This window comes from Xenia sp. Carnegie-2017, unplaced genomic scaffold (genome assembly GCF_021976095.1).
Source record: "Xenia sp. Carnegie-2017 unplaced genomic scaffold, XeniaSp_v1 HiC_scaffold_1, whole genome shotgun sequence".
Classification (NCBI taxonomy): Eukaryota; Metazoa; Cnidaria; class Anthozoa; order Malacalcyonacea; family Xeniidae; genus Xenia; species Xenia sp. Carnegie-2017.
Genome location: NW_025813402.1, coordinates 6,286,451 through 6,307,845, shown reverse-complemented (window position 1 = coordinate 6,307,845; position 21,395 = coordinate 6,286,451). Strand labels below are relative to the sequence as shown.

Sequence of the window (21,395 nt, the reverse complement as noted above, 5' to 3'; positions counted from 1 at the left end):
AATTACGATAAAATCAATCGGCCTCCTTCGTGACACGCCCTGTTGAGACAAGAGAACCAAAGAAAGACGAACGTTTTTCGTCACGAAAATGATACAATGAGGGCAAGGGAGACGATTCTCTGCTGAAAAAACTCACTTATATATTCATTCAACGTATTCATAGTTGATGACAGTTAGATAAGAGGAACACAGATTATTCTAGATGATGAACAATACAACTGCATCGAATATTTCCATGTCTAACTCTGAGGATTTAAGTGATAGAAGACTGCTTATTCAAATGGTCGTGCTTATAACTCTTATGGTTGTTGGTATTGTGAGTAACACGATCATTGTGTTCACCGGTACGAAAGGCCTATGTTGTATATCCGACTTCCAGAGGCGCCAGAAATATAACGCGTCGTTGATAACAAGCCTTGCTGTTGCAGACATGTTTATTCTGGATATTGCATTCCTTTGCATATAATGCAGGAATACAGGTTGCCGATGAGCTTGTTTGTATGTCGTTATTTAGTGCCTATGAGAGATGTTTTTGCACTTGTTTCGATTCTTACGATCACTGCTGTAAGTCTAGAAAGGTCGGTGGCGATAGGTCAACCTTTCTCGATGACAACGTCGCATAAGCATTGGATTGTATTGATATGGATTGTTTCCTATCTTGTAGCAGGGCTGCCAATGGTATTCGTCATGAACAGTATTCAAAATTCTTGTGTCGCAAAATGGAGAAGTATTCGTGAGCAAAATGTACATCAGGCATGTGCGTTTTTACTTATAATAATTCCAGGCATCATCACAACGTTGTCTTACATATTTACCCTAAGATCATTGCAAAGTTTCGAAAGCGTCGCCAGAACAGCAATGTAAATTCGGGCATACTAGATTGGTCATTCGTCAAACAAACACGCAGTATATCTAGTATTTCAATAACCTTAGTTGCCGTGTTTTGGTTATGTTGTTTGCCTTTGGTAATATACGCTATCGCCCACAGCTATAAGCTAATACATCCAACCATCGAGCAAATTCAATACATATGGGCTGTGTTAACGTGCATCTTCTACGTTGCTAGTGCTTTGAATCCGTTGATTCTTATAGCATTGAGTCCTCTATACAAGAAAAGCGCTTATGTCTGCCTTCAGTACTTTTTCAAAACATGCTGTTTATTAAGACAAATTATTTCAAGGGGGCCAACCATAGGACAAAGACTCCGAAAAGTAGCTTTGAGGAGCATCTTGCTCTTGGTGATGGAAATGATACATCCGAGAGAAATAAGAATCAATTTGCACTTGTACAAAAACAAGGATCACTGCATTGTTGAACGAATATAACATCAAATTTTTACGACAGACGTTCGCTTATTGTACATTCTAGAAATCTTATTTTTCCTTGAGGTAATGATAGAAATTATGTCCCATAAAAAGTAAAATGTATGATTCTATCTATGTACTGTCGTGCCATATATGCCACTAATATGAATGGCGTATCTACTGAAACGTAATTGAAAGATTTTATCACTTAATGCTTCTTATGGTGGACGAATGTAGCAGAATGATAATCTTTCGAAATTACCTACAGCCATGTTCTTAGTTTGGATGGCGTTACAAGTCATGAAAAATTATGTGTCTTTAATGCACGTCGTTATACAATATTCATACTTGAAAATGGTCCCAAACACGTCTTGTTAGCAGTAGTTACAATAATGTGCTTTGTTTGGGGGTTTTTTTTTCTTCAAAAAAAATTTAATTTAGTCAAGAAAATGGATCATATATATTAGTCATATATTGTTAAGTCTAGATAAAACCTGGAGAAAGGTCGCTGTTGTTTAAGAATGGGCAATGTTTGCGTGATAAAATTTGTTGTTATGGGAATCTAATTACATGACAAAGCTGTAAATAGCTAATTTATGTAATAAATGGTGCAATTAGCTGTTATTGTCAAACTGCGAGAAAAAATATAAACTTCTTAAGAAAACTTCTAAATTGTCTTTAGCAAAGATAATGCACTTATCCACCTACCTATAAACTGGTAAAATACTATTATTTGAAGCATTTTCAGCTATCAAAAGAGTTCTTTATCGCATTTACGTGCACGATAAAACTGCATAGTTAGATTTCTATGCATGTCTATCAGCGAGTATTTTATTAAACATGCAGCGCAAAAATGCTATAGCAATTCTGTATACATGTTGTGATGACAGATTGCGTGTTATAGTCAATTACGTCTCAAAAGTGCAAGACGTATTACTGCGTCTGCATTTCATTGATTAGAACTTTATGTAGCTACGTTAGACGGTAGTGTAGGTATGTTATTGCGTAGAAGTGATGTAACTTCAAACGACAAAACAGTTGTTTGTGGAAATGAAGTCATTTAGCAAATGACAGACTGTTGCAATAACAGATTACGTTTTGGCTGCCCTGGCATAGATAGCTGGGTAAATCTTGCTGGGAATAAAACAATAACTTCTACTAAAGAGTATTGTAGTCTTTGTTTTCCATAAAACAAAAATCTGTTCTGACTTATAAATACGAGATGGCGGGATAATAAAATTATTTAGTAAACCGACATTATACCTAGGAACATCTGTTTACGTTTTCATTGCAATACTTTCACGAAGATCAGCTCTTTCTACATCATTCTATTTCCAATCATTTTATCTCATGTTAATTTATGATTCAAAATCTGTAAAGGGATTGAAAATTTTCTTTGCTATGCAAAATTTTCTTCATTTCACCTTCATTTGCCCTCCCTTGCAGAAGGTGTGCTTCGTCAAGTTTGATTTTCTATAGCAAAACACAGTTTGCCATTTTCGTGCCAATTAACTTTCTTTGAACAAACAAATACACTAGCTAACGTCCGTATTCTAAAAGCTCACTCACACTCACTTAGGCTTCAATGTAATTCCATAAATATTCGAAGACGGTATTCTTACTCCTCTTATTGCCAAACTAGTATTTTAGCAAAAATCTCGAAATTGATGGAGAAATGAGTTTGTTTCGGCTGGTGGGAGCGCGATTTCTGTGTTGCATTTTTAGAAGACGGGCGTAACTCTCAAAGTAGTTATTATTTTAGTTACGTGAGATCAGTCGAGAAAGAATAAAAAAATCTCAATAATATAACATCCTGGTTTTAATAGCACACCATTGAAGGAAATAAATCGCAGGCCATACTTAGTAATTGGCTCAGACTGTTTTTTAGAAAATAACGCAAAATGCCTGGAGGGAGCAGACTGGAAGGCGAAGGGCGTCATTTGTTATCCAAATATGTTCGTCACAATAACTGTGTGGCAAACTTTTATACCGTGTGAGTATGTAGAAGCTATTTCTATAAACTCGAATTAGAAACTTGAAGATAATCGCAAATGTGGTTTTAGTAATGATTCAAAAATTGGTTTTACAGGTCACACGAGCAGACTGTACTGTGAAAATGTTTCTTTTTCAAACAGCTTTTAAAAATTAAAACACAACGCTGTTTCAAGTTATCAAATCTTGGATGAGTTCTCAGACCACTTAATTTTTTAATGGATTATGACAGGCTGATCACATTAAGAAAATAGTGCAAGCCAGGCGAGTTAAAAAAATGGTAGCATGGTGAAAACGAGAACAAATCTTTGAGCTCATGTGATTTTTAGCTTGCTCAGTGTCAATAATTTGAGGTTTACGATAAATATTTCACAGAAAAGTAGCACGTTACAAAAGAAATTAAGGCTGATTAATTACGTTCAATAACATCAACTTGAATTCAATGATTTCTCGGCAGTACCGTAACATTTATGTTCAAAAAAGGTAAATTTAAGGTGGAGGAATGTAGACGTCGCCAGGTGAAAGACGATTTGATATTTCTTTTTCTTCTTGGAATCTGTGACTAGAAAAAATACGTATAAAAGATACAATCTAATTAAAATAAAGAGTGTTATCATGTCAGCTAGCTAATCTGCTTTGCCAGAATATCGTGTGGCCAGCCATTTTGGACGAAATTCAAAACAAATTTCAAAGTCAAATTGTAGTGCTACATGTTCAAAAGTAGCTACTGAGTGAAACAATTTATCGTAACATATTGCGCAATAATGGATACTGACACTGTATAACACAATATAATACAATGTATTTATTGTAGTATAAGAAACAAATCTAAAAACGACGTACCCTGAATCCAACAGCTTTTTGATGAATAACCAACAATGGTGGAGCTGCAGCACGACGCAAATCTCTTATAATAATAATTATCTGCAAGTTTGTGAGCAATCCCATCTGGTAAATTAGGTGGGTCTTGTGTCCTGTGTAAATAAATCAAAGTTAGTTTAACACTAGCCTACAATTTCTTGAACAACGCTATTTTAAAAGAATAATAGAGTGAACAGAATTTTTCCGTCACGAGTGATCGGTGAATAGTCAACTCAAAGACAGATCTACTTGACAGTTGCGAAATGAATGTTCAATTAACACGAAAATTCATAATCACTTCATAGGCGGCCCAATAAATCACTTAACTAGCTAAATTGTATAAACAAACTATAACTCGGTATATATATACAATATATATGTATAATATGGTAAATATATATAATATATATATAATCAATTAATACAAAGTTTGCAGCGCACAGTTTGTTACGATGGAATGGGGCGAGTTATCGTTTGTTTATACGATTTAGCTAGCTAAGTGATTTATTGAGCTGCATATGACTTCAACTGTGATTTTCAACAGTGAACGTGCAATTGCACATTTTCTCAGTGCCACTGAAGATAAACTGCACTGCAATCAACCAATCGCAGTCGAGAAACATCTCAAGGTATATTATTAAAAGAGAAAAAGCACTAATATCAATTGACACATATTTTCTACGTAGTGTCATAAATTATAAACTCCTACCTTGGCGACATCACCTGAATTTCTGGGGATACTTTCTCAAAATACCTTTGGGCAATAATGAGATCTTGCTATAAAATAATGAATGGATATAATAAAATAAACTAGTTTAAGAAAATTAAAATTTATGCTACATACACCAGAAAGAAAATTCTGAGCTTTGGATAATTTTTGTTACGTTCGCCATTTTGGTTTGATTATTTATTTGGTCACTGATCTCTATACAATACATGGAGCTGATTACACAATTGCCATCTATACTTTGACGTCTTTTGGAAAATCATTATCATACACAGTTGAAATTAAACATAATATTTAAAATGATCATCCGTCTGAGCTTTTGAAGACCCTATTTTTCATTTTACACTTTCACCTTATGGGTATACTACATTTGAATTCTATACCAGGGCGCACTTGCCAGGGATGAGACAACGAGATCCCCTTGTGAGCCCTTTACACGATAATAAAACTATAAAAGTTAAACAATCATCGACGGAAAATTAACCAGTGAGTAGAGTTGTGTACCAGTTATATTGAGTTCCTTTGTTTTAATCCATAATCCTGCAACTGCGCCCCTAAATGCTACATTTGTTGCTCTTTTGAGGTTCCAGCACACTCTGTCCTGGACACATATATTGACGTCACAGTTGCAGAAACGACTGGATGAGTATTATTCAAATTTTTGCTAAGTATGGCTTCTTGCAAACACCCAAGGACTGATGTGCGAAAAGTGATATATCTGCAAATCACTCGTACATCTGGAGTACAGGCTGTCCGAGGCAGCCTGACCATTTATGCTTCATTTATTACGAAGCCAGCTTTGATCTGATCAGATTGCCCCATTGTTCAAAATTTTACAATTATTTAAAGTAGGTAAAGTTGTCTAGTATCAGAGCAAATCTGGTAAAAAAAATTTGGTTAGACTCGTCCGAGGAACAATTTTCAACGTTTCTTAACACAAAATTGAGAGAATTTGTTTCTACAAAATGCACACAATGAAAAATTTGAATTAGAAAAACTGGAAGAATTCTACTTAGATGAAATTAAAATACTTGTTCTTGTAGGTTTGCATAACTTTGTATGAAATGGCTTACCTAAGTAGATATTTTTTGCTAAGAACAGGTCTTTAAAACATAAGTTCGTGAAATTTTTTTTGGTATATAATGCAATGTATATAATACTAATTAGAATTAAGCAATTCAATCAACTAAGGAACGTGAAGATGTGGCGTTCTGTTTGGTATTCATGTACTTTATCATGTTTCAAAACCACAACAGACGAGTTTTTATGGTTGATTTAGTAAAATGCTTTTGAATAATTGAGTTTTTGAAATAGTAATATAATATTATCATTTACAATTGCAGTTATATGTTTACAAAATTTCCAGACATTTTCAAAATGTCATTCACAATGGCGTATCCAGCCTGCTAATATAGTCTTCACTATGCAAATTTTTATTCAATCACTGAAAAACCAAAGGTTTTAGAAATAAATTAATAATGATAATATTTAGAAATCAGCATAGCGGAACTACATCACGTGGGCTGGCGACGCTATTGATAATTCAAAAGACAATTGATCTTCGAAATAAATAACCAGCCAAAATAGGAGGGAAAATAAAACCACCTTTTTTAAACCATAGAGGAATCATGGTCAATCAAACAAGACTATATAATCTTGAGTCAAGTATGTTTTGGCCTGTGCACAGAAATGGTACAGACCCAGACTTCCAACTTCTTTAAGGAGTTTATGTCCGCACTAAGGTTATATATATATTCCATTTGCGCAGTTGTGTAGAGCACTGTTATGATAACGTCTTACGACATTCATTGCCGACATGCGCAACACGCTCGTAATGTACTTTTAAAGGCCTCCAAAACAACCAGAAACTATTCTTCATTTGTTGGTTAAAGCATGAAATATATCTGAAATGAAAAAAATATGAAAAAGGTGATCAATTTCATTTACTTCATGACTAAATACTTTACATGTCTAGAACTAAGTACTTACATCTCTTTGTTATGCAGAAGTGTGACTTTGACATTGTGAATAAAGAGAGTAGAAAATCCGTAATAAAAAATCTTCACTCGAATTAACTTTCCAATGTCATTGTTTTCTGTTGTCAATTCAAGCCCAGTTTCAGTCCCCCTGAAACAAAATCTTCCACTATTATATGTGAAATGTAAATAGCAAAGCGACTTCCCTTACGACATGAAAAAGGTTTTCGAAACATTGTTCCAAATTAGAATAAGAACATATAGTAGCATTTTTTGGAATGGGAAAACTGGCTGTTGGTTATGATCTTTTTGGGTTATCTATTGACATCATAGACAATCATTTGCATTAATAATGACGTTAAAAATTTATGTATCAAAAACTTCCCACAGAGTATGCTGGTTTTAACGTTATGAATAAGAACAACAGACCTTCGTATCTTTATTTTTTTCTTTTTAGATGCACCATTGCTCCCAATTAACTGAATATATACTGCATTGAAATTTACTTTACTTCGAGAATACGAAACCGTTATTAAATAACTGTAAGCTAAAAACAGAAAATAAACATCATAAATAAATATCATGTTGTGGCAATATTCTCAAGTCAGGGGAGTACTGAGTAGCCATTTTGAGTTTTCTTGTTGAATAGTTTTCTGTCTATAAGTTGTTTGTTTCTATAAATGCAAAATGTCTACTTTTTTAAGCTCAGTTAATGTTACTCTTTCATGTAGCGATGAGACGAATGAGCAGTTTTATATAATCCTTGTTAAATTACGCTTTCAAACAAGAACCATAACAATATATTACGAAGTAGTTTGTAAGTTCAAAATATTAAGTCCCTCTTGCGTGCATTATTAAAACATACCACAATATGGCGAAGTGGCCATTGTCAAGAAACAGTGGCTGATCATGTCTTTGATATTTTTCTGCGGGCATGCCCATTAGTGACAGATTTTGCAAAGAAAATTTCTCCGAACATTTTCTATTCTTGAAATCTTTCCAACTTGAACAAGGAAATGCCGGAAAAGGCATTTTGACGTATTGACTCCGTAAAATATATGACTGATCTTATATGATGACACATTCCAATATAAAGTATTCCTTTTCGCCATATTGCTTGAAAATGAGATCGAACAGAATTACAAAAGAAAGACAAACCAATCTCTCTGGCACAATTTATGCAAAGCCTACCATAGATAATTACATTTATAAGTGTAGTACAATCTAAAAGAAATACGGCCTTTTCACTTTTGACTATAGGTGGTCCTTCTGGATAACTTATAACGACGACTATCGGTAGTATCTTTCAATGACAAAATGTCTTAAATGAAAGCTAATGTTTGTGTCAAATTTAAAGCGTATGATATTGTTTTCTGACGTAACGCGTATGCAACGTATTCAGGAAAAGGTGCCATTTGATAAAAGATCTTATTGTTTTGTAATTAATTGATATACATTGACTTTGACGAAGTGTCTTTCCTTGACACGTGAAGAAATACTTAAAAAATAATCATAAGTAAATCTTCTCGTAGATTTTTTAGCAAACTTCAAGCCCGACGCTCACTCTAAATATGCTATGAATATTTTATTCATTCAAGCTGTGGTCACAAACATGGCCATTCGAAAAAATCACGTGACAGCTGGTGAAGTCAAAATAATTACTTACTTCCCAAAAACTACCGCAGCCCGGTTGGTGTTCACCTCCATTGGGATAGAAATCCGCATGACCCAACTGTCCGCGGTATCCAACTCCACCAAAGAAATGGTGCTGCATTTGTATGTATTACATCGACAAATGATGCATCCGTTTTATGAAGACGTGTTTCATGATGTCTGCCTTCAAAATATGGTCTTGCTGGATCAAGACCTATTTGTCCAAGATAACAATAAATCCATGAATGTCATTTCAATTTGTTGAGCTTCTAATATAGCATTGTTTAAGAACAGATAAGCAATCACGTCGAAACTGTCAAATGAAAAAGTTTTCTCAAACATGGACATTCAGAAAGACCCTTAATATGGGCATGAATGCCGGTCAACGCTTAGAGTATCATAATACCATTGTTGACAGATTGTTGATTTAAGATGCAGGCAACAAGATAAACGGTTTGTGAACTTCTAAATACGTTACGTAAAACAAATTTTGGAAAAAAGATCATTACATGATTGGAGAGTAAGCATAGTCTTCAATTACATATTCTGCTATGCCAGGCTGATTTCTTTTGAAAAAGATTTGACTTTCATAAAAATCACCATAAGGCATAACAGAATACGTGAATATAGTCCCCCAATCGACACATTTTGGAAAAATTCAATTATTCTACCCGAGATGTCGTTGTTATCTTACCTGTAATTCTACCTAATGGCAATTTTTCTTTTCATTTGCTTGCCAACATAACCTGCAACATGTGCTCCAAGACTGTGACCAACAATATGAACTTGTTCGGTTGTTAATCCTGAGGTTACGAAGAAGACCAATGAGATGGGCCGTTTGTGTCCTACCAGTCGGCCATTTGCAACTGCCTGAAATAATATTGAAATTGTATTGGTTTAGCCACGCACAGACGAACAAACCTGCCTGTGACAAGTCATATTTTACCAGTTTTTATTACCAATAACCATTTGTTTACATAAAATACAGTCAAACCTCCCATAAGCGGACAACCTTTGACCACGACTTACGAAAGTGTCTTTTAGTTCGTACGGAAGCTTACGAGAGAAAACAAAGTGGTGTTCATTTTCGAGATGGGTCTGTCAGTAAACATTAGAGGGCATTTTTAAAAAGTTCGATTTTGAATTGATTTTAAGCATGTGAATTTGCCACACTCCTCACAGTTAAAGGTGTGCAAACTAGGAATAAGAGAACAATGGAGTTTTGGTCATGTTGGATGACATTTGCTTTGGAAATAACAAAAATCCCGGAAAATCCTTTATCAAAATTCTCTAACATGGCGGCCATGACGTGCAAAGTCGAGTAAAATATGTATAGAATAGTTTGCTTGTCTGATGGAAAAAAGTATATTACTTTGTTTTGTGATACAATATACTGTTAGACAATCATTGTCATGAATGAATACAGCTATTGAACTTGGATTCAAGAACGAATTAATAAATTCTATAAAAAAGTAATTTTGCTTTGTTCCCAAGGGAATTAACCAGTGTTTCTTTCACTTTTACAGGTAGCACTTTTCAAAAATTTGCATAACAATAACATATAATCACAATCAATCATCAATAATCGACTTGCCTTTAAGTAGGACAATTTACGATAAGAAGCTCCTTTCTTCCAGTCCACAGTAATAACGTTGCACTGAAAATTTATCAGTAGTTCATTCTTCATTTTAATCACCCATGGTTTTCTAGGATGATGGTCGTAGCCGTGTATAATAATGAATGTTTTGTGCGACGAATTGAATTGGGATGACGCTATAGAGCTGATGTTGTTCATATTAAGTTCAGCGGACTGTCGGTTAAACGTCGTGTGAAGGTAAAATTTTGTCTGGATAATATGGGGATGGGAAGGCAATTCAGCGTGTTTTGTTTTGAAATATTTCGTATTTGCAAAGCATCCATACTTTTCAAAACAGATTTTCTTTGCTGCAATATAAAATAAAATCAAAATCAGTGGCGTGAACTTTTCCTCGAAGAGCAAAGTGCATTCTTCGGATTTTTGGACCATGCATTTTAGATCATGTTAATTAAAGCATTTTGTTCATCAAAATAACATTTGAAAGGAAGACACCGAATGATAAGCATGCCTTCGTGTATATCATTCATCCTAACATTTATTATAATTGTATTTTGCTTATTCATGTTGATTTTATTTTAGCGTTAAAACGTGCGACATGGTCATGCGACATGGTCGTGCGACATTGTCGTGCGACATTGACGTGCGACATTGTCGTGCGACATTGACGTGCGACATTGACGTGCGACATTGACGTGCGACATTGACGTGCGACATTGACATCAATGACATGCAATATAAGAGTAAGCCCCTGCTATATATATATCCACAGTATAGAATAACACAGTAGTTCCACTCTATTAAAATTTTTTGTGTAGCGCATATCTTATTACACATATCAGAATTCAGGATAATTGCAGCCAGTAAATTGCATTTTCTGACCAATAGGGACGCTAAGGTGGTTATTCGCAGCCAGTAACAATAGGCCACCAGTGGCGCAAGCCACAAAGAATCCTAGTTCCCGACAGCATGCAATCGGGCTAGGTTATCCGAGACATGCTGGAAATTAAGTAAGTGTGTATCAGGGTATTCTATAAATTCTCAAATAGAAGTTGTATGAATAAAATATTTGTTTATAAATATTACAATTAAGATAATATTATACTCCATGCTAAATATACTATACTATATGTGTGAACTGCTGTTATCTTAGCATAAGTTTTATTTACTCATATATACAAATACATGTCAGTTTTGCAGGCTGTTTGGATTATTGTTGTTGTTGAGCTTTGACAAACTGAGGGTTCATAATGTGTTTGCTGTGGTTGATGGGATTTATTGAGTTGGTTGTGCAGTTGTAAAATATGTAGATGGTGTAGCGAACTTGAGATTGAAAAGTCAAGGAACTTCTGATCTTAGAGGAAAGTGTTTGTTTGTAACAATTGAATTTAAATATTTGTTACTGTAGGCTGTACCAGAGAATTTGCAGTTGTGATGCTGACCATAATATCTCTAGTTTACAAACCAAAAAGAAACAATATATCCATAAGTAAGCATTGTTATTGAAAAGAAAGTTCATTACCGTTTTACTTACTCTTTCAAAACGAAAAAATCGTGTTGTGCATAGTACACGATACATGTATACATTACAGTTTTTAATGCCTCACTTTTTATAGAACTGAGTCTTAACTTAAAACTTTAGCCTTAATTAAAATAATTTACGATCTATAAGTGGACATCAAAAAACAAATCCTTCTTGTTGAAAAATTAAATCGGTATTTTTAAAATATGTTGTGACACTTTCAGTGTATCTGCGAGAATGGGGGAAATGTCACAATTTTGATGAAATATTACAATTATCCAATCTATATTTAATGTAGTGAAAACCTGCTTATGAAATTGATGCTGAAATATTTTCGGATATTAAAAAATGCCATCATTTACTATGGGCCAAATATACTGGATATGTTTTCACCTATTTGTATATATATAAATATACAAAGCTCGAAGCAACAAGTCGAAAGCTCAATAAAATCATTTAAAATCCGGAGAAACTTTTATCTTTTATGTATATATATGTTTGTGTACTGAAAGTATAAAAATATGCGATGGCATCAGCTTGCGTCAACTACCAACTAATAAACCGTTGAATTTTTAAGGTTAAGTAGCGACAAAACCTTTCTCATTCCTTTAGATTATTTTGGTCTTTGAAAATTTGTGAATTGTATCATTCATCAATGCTTTAAATAGAAAAATAAAGCAAATCAACACAAAATTATGTGTTATAAAATGAAACGGCTTTAATAATATGATTAGTAATTCTCCTTGAGATTAAGGCTCGTATATTCTTGTGTAGCGCAAGCTTGCAACTATTATCAAAGTGATCTGAATCACAATACGATTAAGATCTACAAAATGCCCCATTTTTGTATTGCATCAGCATTCTTTGGCGAGTTGTTCCTATTTTTAATGACCTAGCATTTTTCAATGATCGCGATAGTCACGCAATCACGATCTTGCATAACACGATTCAGCAACTTTTGCAAATTGCATTAAAGATGCATTAGTAAAATTAAAACACACAAGAGCTGATGATAAGACTATATGGTGACTTTTAGATTTGGCTGGAAGGAATCTCGTTAAACGGGATGATTAAAATACTATACAGTTTTGTGTATCGAATATCGATCTAGAGTAGACAGTGAAAAATTATTGAATGTTGTCAACAAAATTTAAGAAAAGTTGAAAGAGAGCTTCCGCAATCTTTGCAACTGCCTTAAATCGACGAGTAAATCAAAACCTTTTAAAAGTTACTTCCTGGCTGCTTTTTACTTAATGGTAGAAGAAAAACGATGGCTTGTTAAAATTAAGATAAATAACATTCATTAAATACAGCACAAACAACAAATTGCAGTAGGGCACTGGAGGTCACAAAATCAGCTCATTAAAAATGTTGTACTTAGTCATAAAATAAACGAGGAATTGAGAATCAATAGATGGAAAACACCTCGCATCATGCTTACAATACGAACATACGGGATCCATAAAAGCGTAAGCATTAGTTTCCTAATTGACTTATTTTTCTATCTATTTTTATTCATTTATGAACTTGGTACCAGGGTCAAATTCACGCCCCCAAAATTAAGAAGGTGTTCGACGTTCCGACCATTCCGACACCAACTTTTGCGGAATTTAAAAGAAAAACCCGTTTCTGGACAGACTTTTTGTAAATATTATACAAAAACTGCTAGTATCATACCCTCACCTTCCTAAGTGTGCCTCTACTTGAGACTGCATTTATAACTACCCAATCATTTTTTATCATGATTGTTAATTACAAAACTCATTAAGGAATTCCTAATCACCTGATTCTTCTGATAAAATTTAGTGTCAAAACGTGCTCTGTAAAAGTACATCTAAAATTTAAAACTTCACCATGCATATAAAAGTTAAAATTTTTTAAATATCCCAAACATTGAGCTGAAGAGTCAAAAAACACAGCTTCTCTTATCCTGTATTTACTGTCGTATTTTCCAAATATTACGCAAATATTTGCTTAGCATACAACACCATGTGAGCGCAATTCATTGTAATTATTTCAAGAAACATTTTGAAACACTACTATCCGAACGATGGGCAAGTTGAAAGGACAGGGCACGATCGAGGAGGGCTATACGTGTCTTTTTAGTTTAATGTCAACATTGACATTTCTTTCAGAATGTTTTTCGTAAGATCACGCTGTGTAATCAATGTGTTCATGGTGTTCACATGTTAAAAAGCAAAGTCTAGATCTTTTTTTTTGGTTGGCCTTAGTAAACACACCAATAATTATCTTTGTGACTTTGCCGGTCAATAATATCTTTTTGATGCAGAATGATTATCGCATTAACTTTTCTTAAGAATTAGAACACATTTGACTTTGACATTGTGAAATCTGAGTATAGATTTGTTTTTATCTTTTTCCTTTAGTCATAAATAATCATCTTTTAGCTGTCTGTAGGTAGTCTCAAGACCATCTGGAGGTAGTCTCAAGACCAACTGGAGGTAGTCTCAAGACCATCTGCTTTTTTCAGTTAGCTAATTAACATAATTTGCGTTGTTCCATTCACATCGAAGAGCAAATGCTTCCTGCTGAAAGATTCCAGATGGATTAGGTTTTAACTCTTTCAGAATTTCTGTTTATGAAACGAATTAATTATGTCGTAAAATTGCTAGTCAAGAAAATAAGTTCAATAATGAATGGACCTAATTTGTTTAATTTATACGTGTATTGTTTCAGTAAGCTCGTTGGAATAAATTCCATTCTTTGCACGCAATTTTAGAGTCAAGAAAACTACTAAATACCAGTGTAACAAGATTCAAGTATCTTGCACACCCATGCCAATTATTAGTCTAATGGTGTCAAAACCTGATTATGAGATTTGAATTAAAATTTTAGTTTTGGTACGCCGAAAGGCATTACGCCGCATTAACTATTACGGTCTATAAAGTCATCTTTCAACACCGCTATATTATCTTTCAAAAATTGATAAACTAATGGATAAATCAAAGTTTACAAAACACCATGCTTGTTTTTAACAAATTGAGAGAGTTGCTGAGCAGTGGCGTAGCCACCTCGCACATTTGGACATGCTATGTAAATTTTTCAATGCAAAAATAACAGATTTTAAAAGACTTAAGTAATGATAATCATCAAAACAATTTAGATAGCGACAGCAAATTTGCTGAGAACGTTGTTGAGAAAGAAAAGTGATCTTAATTTTTGTCACAATATTTTCTACCCAACTTCATAAGTGTTTTATTGACCACGGGTAACACGTATTTTTCAAATGATCTGCTATCAAATAAAATAGCTGATTAATCTCTGCGCAATCGAAATGACAGTCAAGGCGCTTTAGCGCAAACAGGCAATTTCACAGTGTGAATTTTCTGTAATATTGGCAAGAAGTGGAAAAATAAAATGGCTTAGCTGGTAGCAACCCCGTTTATTTCATTCAATGCAAATGATTCTGTGTTAGCTAATTTCAAAAACAATGAACTAAGCGAGATTTTAAAATAGCGTGACTTTAGAAATTTCGTGATAAAAACCAAATATAAAAAAAGCGACATTTCAAAATAGTGAAGATTGTCACGCAACCAAATTTATTAATTCGCATTGTATTATAAAGCAAATTTTTGTAAATTTTACTCATTCATTTAGTATAAAACAGACGCTTGCACGCTCAAATAATGTTCTCTTGGTTTTCTTTTAAACGAATCATTCTCTCTTGAGTTAAAGAAATCAATAATCAGCACAAAGGACAATCTCATTTCTTACCTGTCGTAGATGTGAATAACAGGATCAAGATCAAGATGCATTGAAAAAACGTTATTACTTTTAGAAGCCAACGAGCCATCTTCGATTTAACGGAACGCTCTTTCTCTGCAACCAACCGAGGGTAGTTTGAGACCAACTGGCGGATTAAATTATAATCATACGTTAAATGAAGGACAAATTGATTAATAATTAAATTCATGTGTCATAGCATTTCAAACGAAATTGATGACATGCATACAGTGAATCACAGGATCAACTCAGCATCATGAATTGACTGATAAATGAATAAAATTTCTACGATGTATTCATTACTTTTTGACTCTACAATAGATCACTTTTATAGAAAAAGTAAAAAGATAAATTCTTATTTTCAGTCAAGGAGACTTTGTCTTTTGGACCATATTAAACTATAAATAATTCGTAGAAGCACAGGAGGGCTAACTGTCGTTTTAAAATTCAGTTGAAACCAGCTAATTGAAATGGTTATAGTTAAGTACTCTTTTTTATTAGATATGTTAGCGATTAGAGCAATTTACCAAGGGAGGCATATTTTTGAGAATAGGTTGTGAAACGTTTTAAATGATTTTTTAATTGTTGTACTACAGATTCTAGTTATGAAGTGTATGTAAGTAGGGAGACAAACTAAATAAACTATTAAGCGATAACCTTCTTTATCGCTTCCCTCGCCATTATAAACAAATTTAAAACCAAACCAATGCTTTGTCGTTCCACAAAACATGTTGAGCTCTGTTTTCTGGGTGTATAAAGAACAAACCACTCACAGTTGTAATATGCATAGAGCGTAGAACGCATGCCAAATTATAATTTATTAAATTTTTACAAATTTAAGGAGTTGAATTTAACGTAAGAATGCTTGAATAATTATTTTTCACAGCTTTAAGCCCGGCGCACACGAGAACTATGTGCTTAGCAAAATGTTATTCGTGCCAAGTGGCGTAAGCAAGTTACTCACGTGTGCGCGTGCTGTTTCCGAAGACTTTGGCCATTCCAGGCAGAACTGGCAAATATCTAACATGTTTGATATTTTTTGCCACGCGTGGCGAAATGCTTTGTCGATTTGTCCGTGTGCGACGTCTTGAAGCAAATTGCTTTTGTGTTTCCAAAACAGCGCATGTTCCATAAATTTCATAAATATCGAACAAGGGTAGTGTCTAGATGTTTGGCTTGCCAACACAAACACTAATTCTTGCGAATGCATCAAGGACAAAAGAAAATGGATATATTTCTCATTAAAGATGGAATGGCGGTGAATGCACAATCATCACAAGAAGAGACGCAATAATTAAAAGAAAAAATGCATTTTCTCTATTGAATACAATGAACGTTGAAGAGAAATACGTCCCATAAGCTGATTTTTGAGAATATCCCAAAGAAAACATTTTTTCCGGGCAAAACTGAGAAACACGTAGAGGCTTTATGGGCAAGAATGAGTTTTGAAAAGAACTGAGTCTGTCTATACAGCTACATTTGTAGGATGGTAGCTATGTTGAAAGCAGAGAATTTGTCAAAACACTGAAGGAGTGACTGCATAAAAATCACACAAACCTTTGAAATATTTTATTTTTGAAGAACTCTAAAGCATAATGTTGTATACTTTCATATGAGCATAATTACTATATCTTTCCAAGGTAACGCAAAACAAAGTTGTGTTGTAAACTTTGACATTTTTCACTTTCAGAACTAAGACCATGTATGTAAATTTCGTATCATAAATATCATCCATTTTAATTCCTTAGCACGTCTCTGCGTTGAGCTACATCATAATAGATCAATAAAGACTCAACTGTAACTCCATGCAATTTGAAATCAATCTATTGTAAATCATTGTATTAAATTTTAACTATAAATTTGTTCACATAAGTGTCCAATTCGCTCATCTACGGGATCTGTGAGCTAATAAAGCAACGAAGATGAGAAATGAGGAATCTTGGGATAGCAACACAGACTACACCGTACATAAACTATGTTCTGTATAATTCAAATATCGTTAATCATGCTAACGTTCGGTACAAAAATCTTCTATGTTGGCGCAGCAGTTCGTCCAGAGTGATGATTAGCTTCATCTTGAATACGCTCGTAGCCCAATTGCTTTCGTTGAGGATACAATATATAATGCTGTACCATAAACAAAATATCAAAGAGTACTGATATTAAACCCAGAGAAAACTTTGTCAGGTCTCCGAATATTGCCACCCAGGCATCTGAAAAGATAAGCATGCATCGTTATGCAGTAATCACATCAAAAATGCGAAACTTTACAAAACACTAGTAAACAAGGTTTTATCAAAAATACAATAAGGTTGTGTGATATTAAAACAAGAGACCTCAGCTTTAGCAGAAATACCACAACAGATCTCAGCAGAAGTCACTTCATGCGTGTGCTAAGTATTTCTGAAACAAAAACAACATGACCGCGACATGACCGAGACATGACCGACAAATGAAAAACAGCATGACCGACACACAAATGAAAAACACACTTACACTAAACCAAAATGACCGACACACAAATAAAAAACAGTGGAATTACATGAATCAGAATGAACAATGTAAAAGACAACATTGAAGAATATAACTATTGCTAATCAATTTAACGACAAAGATGAAAGTTATACCAAGTTACAGGGAACATTTTTTTTCAATTTTCGAAAGAACACACCACGTATATATGGTCATTTTGAAGTTCCGTATATAGAATACGCGATATAGTCATGTACTTACTATTGTTATATGACAAAATAATCATTTGTAGAATACTAAAAGATCCTCCGGTAAAGTCAAGCAATACATTGCCGATGCTCCAACCAACCGTACTTTTTCTTCTAAAATTCATGTACGCCTATAGAAATGAAGATTTCGAAAATTTGCATCGCAAACGAATGCCGAGAGCAAAAAATTTAGGTGGGTATTTTCTATTGCATTAATCATGTTGCTTTAGTGGTCAACATACACTGTCAAATAAACGCCGAAAACGGTGTTAAATTAAGAAATGGCAAATTAACATTTTTTAGGAGCTACATTTGACACTTTTAAACAGGTGCTATATTAACACCTTTGGGTGTTAGATAAAACTGTTCTTGGTGTTATATCAACTCTTTTGAGGGTTGTTTTGACTCTTGTATTGGTGTAGCAAGAAAAGCTTGCAATGCTTTTTATTTCGCGAAATATATAGTGATACAAATATATATTAGTTAATAATCAATAGACTGAGTAAAAATTGCTTATTAAGACCCTAAAAGCACTTGTTTGGTTATATCCTCATATAAAGCTGTGAATCAAAGAAATGTCATTTACACAACAATATAAAATACATCTAACCAACCTGGGGCACGTATTTGATCAAAGTCATGGCAATTTTGACGTAGGAGAAACAATAAAGATAATCAAGCCAATTAAGTTCATCCGTAAATATCGTTAATAATAGGGTAATGAACATCGACAAAACAGAAACAGAGACCAATATCTTGCAGAGCTTCGAGACCACTTGTTGTCCTCGCTTGAGAAATGATGCACTATTAACTATATGTATACATAAGTATCAACAATACAACACCTAAGGCTCTCACTCTCAACATGCTGACTAAAAATGCTCTCTACATTGTAGACTCGACATGTAGAGAGCAATTGCGCACCCTGTTGGGACGTTTTAAATGGCATTGAGCTGTGTCAAGCGTTGTTGAAAGATGTTTAAGCTTGCTCTAGCTTTACACTCAACAGGGATCAAGATTTTCTTTTTCTCGTGATCACCAGAGCGTACTTCAACACTGTTTAGTGCGTTTGAAAAGCACACTCAATAATGTTGAGGTAAAGCATGCGCACTGCGCAGCGTATACAGGTGGAAAAATGCGTCGGAAAAGATAGAAGCTGAATTTTTGGCTGGTGACTGAACCGTATATGTAGCTGTACAGACGCAGTTGGTAGGGGTCGTGAATATTTTATCCCATGATTCTACGTGTTATAATAATAAACCAATATTAAACTCAACATGTTGAAAGTGTTTGCACACACCGGTTAACGTCATTTAGCTAACAAGCGCAATGTTGAGGGCAAGTTCAGTTAACATGTTGAGAGAGTTCGCACTTTTGCACATACTTTTAACTAATTAAGCGTTAACAGGAATTGTGGAGGGTTCCTCATTAATTTATTAGCAATACTTAAGACGTCGAATTTGCTCAGGAGAATTGCGCATGCGTTCTAAATTATCCGAAATTGTCCGAAATCGAAATTATACGATTATTATCAATATCTACGTATACAGTGTATAGCCATCAATTAAATAGCTGTGATAACATGTACATCGTAAAACATTCTACCTCACTATAAATAATAAAAGAATGTTAATATATATCGAAATACTGTGAATACAGGGTGTATAAAAGAAAACTACAGCAAGAAAAACGTCGTCAGCACGCAAGATCTGCAAAAACCTTTTAAAAACGCAATATCCAAAAGAACTTTCGATTTGAAAGCTAAGCGTTCGCGTACGCACAAGCCAAATTTCATAAAACTTTACTGCCAAATGAGCCTTTGAAGTCCAATTAACTAACTATTTAACCAAAGGTTTTGGTAAATCTTGCGCGCAGATGAATTTAGCGACGTTCTCCTATCTGTTCAGCTCTTTTCGTTACACCCTGTACATCCCAGAAATAGCAACGACACGTCATTGTTGAATGTAGCGTGAATCACAATAACTGATTCTTTTTACTTTAAAACTGTACCTCATAAATAAGAATTTGTATTGCCGTGATAATCGTCAAAAGTAGAGCATGAATGCTGAAAAATACGTCGTTCGCCTCAACGGGATCCTCATCATCGTTTGGATGATCGGAGTGATATTCAGACTGAGTAAAATATACAATGTGTAAATCTTGTATCATAATGTTTGATTTCGGAGTGAGTAAAACAATGTGTAAACTTTGTGTCATAATGTTTGATATTCGGAGTGAGTAAAACTGTGTAAACCTTGTGTCATAATGTTTGATATTCGGAGTGAGTAAAACAATGTGTAAACGTTGTGTCATAATGTTTCAAATTTGTTTTGAGTAAAATAGACAATGTGTAAACCTTGCGTCATGATGTTTGATATTCAGTCTGAGTAAAATAGACAATGTGTTAATCTTGCGTCATGATGTTTGATATTCAGTCTGAGTAAAATAGACAATGTGTTAATCTTGCGTCATGATGTTTGATATTCAGTCTGAGTAAAATAGACAATGCGTAAGTCTTGGGTCATGATGTTTGATATTCAGTCTGAGTAAAATAGACAATGTGTTAATCTTGCGTCATGATGTTTGATATTCAGTCTGAGTAAAATAGACAATGTGTTAATCTTGTGTCATGATGTTTGATATTCAGTCTGAGTAAAATAGACAATGTGTAAGTCTTGTGTCATGATGTTTGATATTCAGTCTGAGTAAAATAGACAATGTGTTAATCTTGCGTCATGATGTTTGATATTCAGTCTGAGTAAAATAGACAATGTGTTAATCTTGAGTTATGATGTTTCATATTCAGTCTGAGTAAAATAAACAATGTGTTAATCTTGCGTCATGATGTTTGATATTCAGTCTGAGTAAAATAGACAATGTGTAAGTCTTGTGTCACATAAGTTTTGTCAAATACTTTAATTTTAGGAATCCAGAACATTCCAATGTTGAATACACCATATGCAAAGAAGCCAAGGAGATTGTAGCAGACAAAATCGAAGTTGAGGCCAATTACACTGAAAGAAAGAAATGAATTAAAATTCCCAAAAGAATGATCAATTTGTAAAATAAATATATTGCAAACGAAGATTTATCTATTTGTATGATATCAGTGTAATATCATATAAATGGACAAGTGTGATCAGATTTAGTAATTTTTATTACTAGATCCGCTCTCATAAGTTTAGACAGCCTCACCTGATTTAAATAATTCCAACATTTGGAACAGGGGGGAGCAGTCTACACTGACCAATGCATTTTTGATAATAAATTATACATATATGGTAACACTGGTTAATAAACTA

At 34.0% G+C, this 21,395-nt stretch overlaps 2 protein-coding genes and 1 long non-coding RNA gene across 3 annotated transcripts in view; 1 reads left to right on the top strand and 2 right to left on the bottom strand.

The window, feature by feature from the left end:
• Positions 1-6,145: 6,145 nt before the first annotated feature.
• On the bottom strand, positions 6,146-17,131 carry LOC124459545 (inactive pancreatic lipase-related protein 1-like). Its single transcript, XM_047009004.1, is given in 12 exon segments — positions 6,146-6,788; positions 6,874-7,011; positions 7,290-7,407; positions 7,726-7,896; positions 7,898-7,976; positions 8,523-8,614; positions 8,616-8,727; positions 9,208-9,236; positions 9,238-9,383; positions 10,108-10,457; positions 15,365-15,500; positions 17,125-17,131. Coding segments are annotated over 9 exon segments (1,098 nt in total). The 5' UTR covers positions 15,444-15,500; positions 17,125-17,131; the 3' UTR covers positions 6,146-6,788; positions 6,874-7,011; positions 7,290-7,367.
• The window catches only part of LOC124443320 (cystinosin-like), an 8,849-nt gene continuing 4,374 nt past the window's right edge, over positions 16,921-21,395 (bottom strand). Inside the window, exons 7-11 of the mRNA XM_046993826.1 lie at positions 21,008-21,107; positions 20,104-20,226; positions 18,708-18,881; positions 18,107-18,224; positions 16,921-17,586 (exon numbers count right to left, since the gene is read on the bottom strand). Of these exons, the coding sequence (XP_046849782.1) occupies positions 17,405-17,586; positions 18,107-18,224; positions 18,708-18,881; positions 20,104-20,226; positions 21,008-21,107 (697 nt within the window). The 3' untranslated portion in view covers positions 16,921-17,404. The remainder of the gene's footprint in view (positions 17,587-18,106; positions 18,225-18,707; positions 18,882-20,103; positions 20,227-21,007; positions 21,108-21,395) is intronic.
• Positions 18,208-21,395, top strand: LOC124443351. Its single transcript, XR_006947631.1, has 2 exons — positions 18,208-18,286; positions 21,019-21,395. It is a non-coding gene; the product is annotated as an uncharacterized LOC124443351 (long non-coding RNA).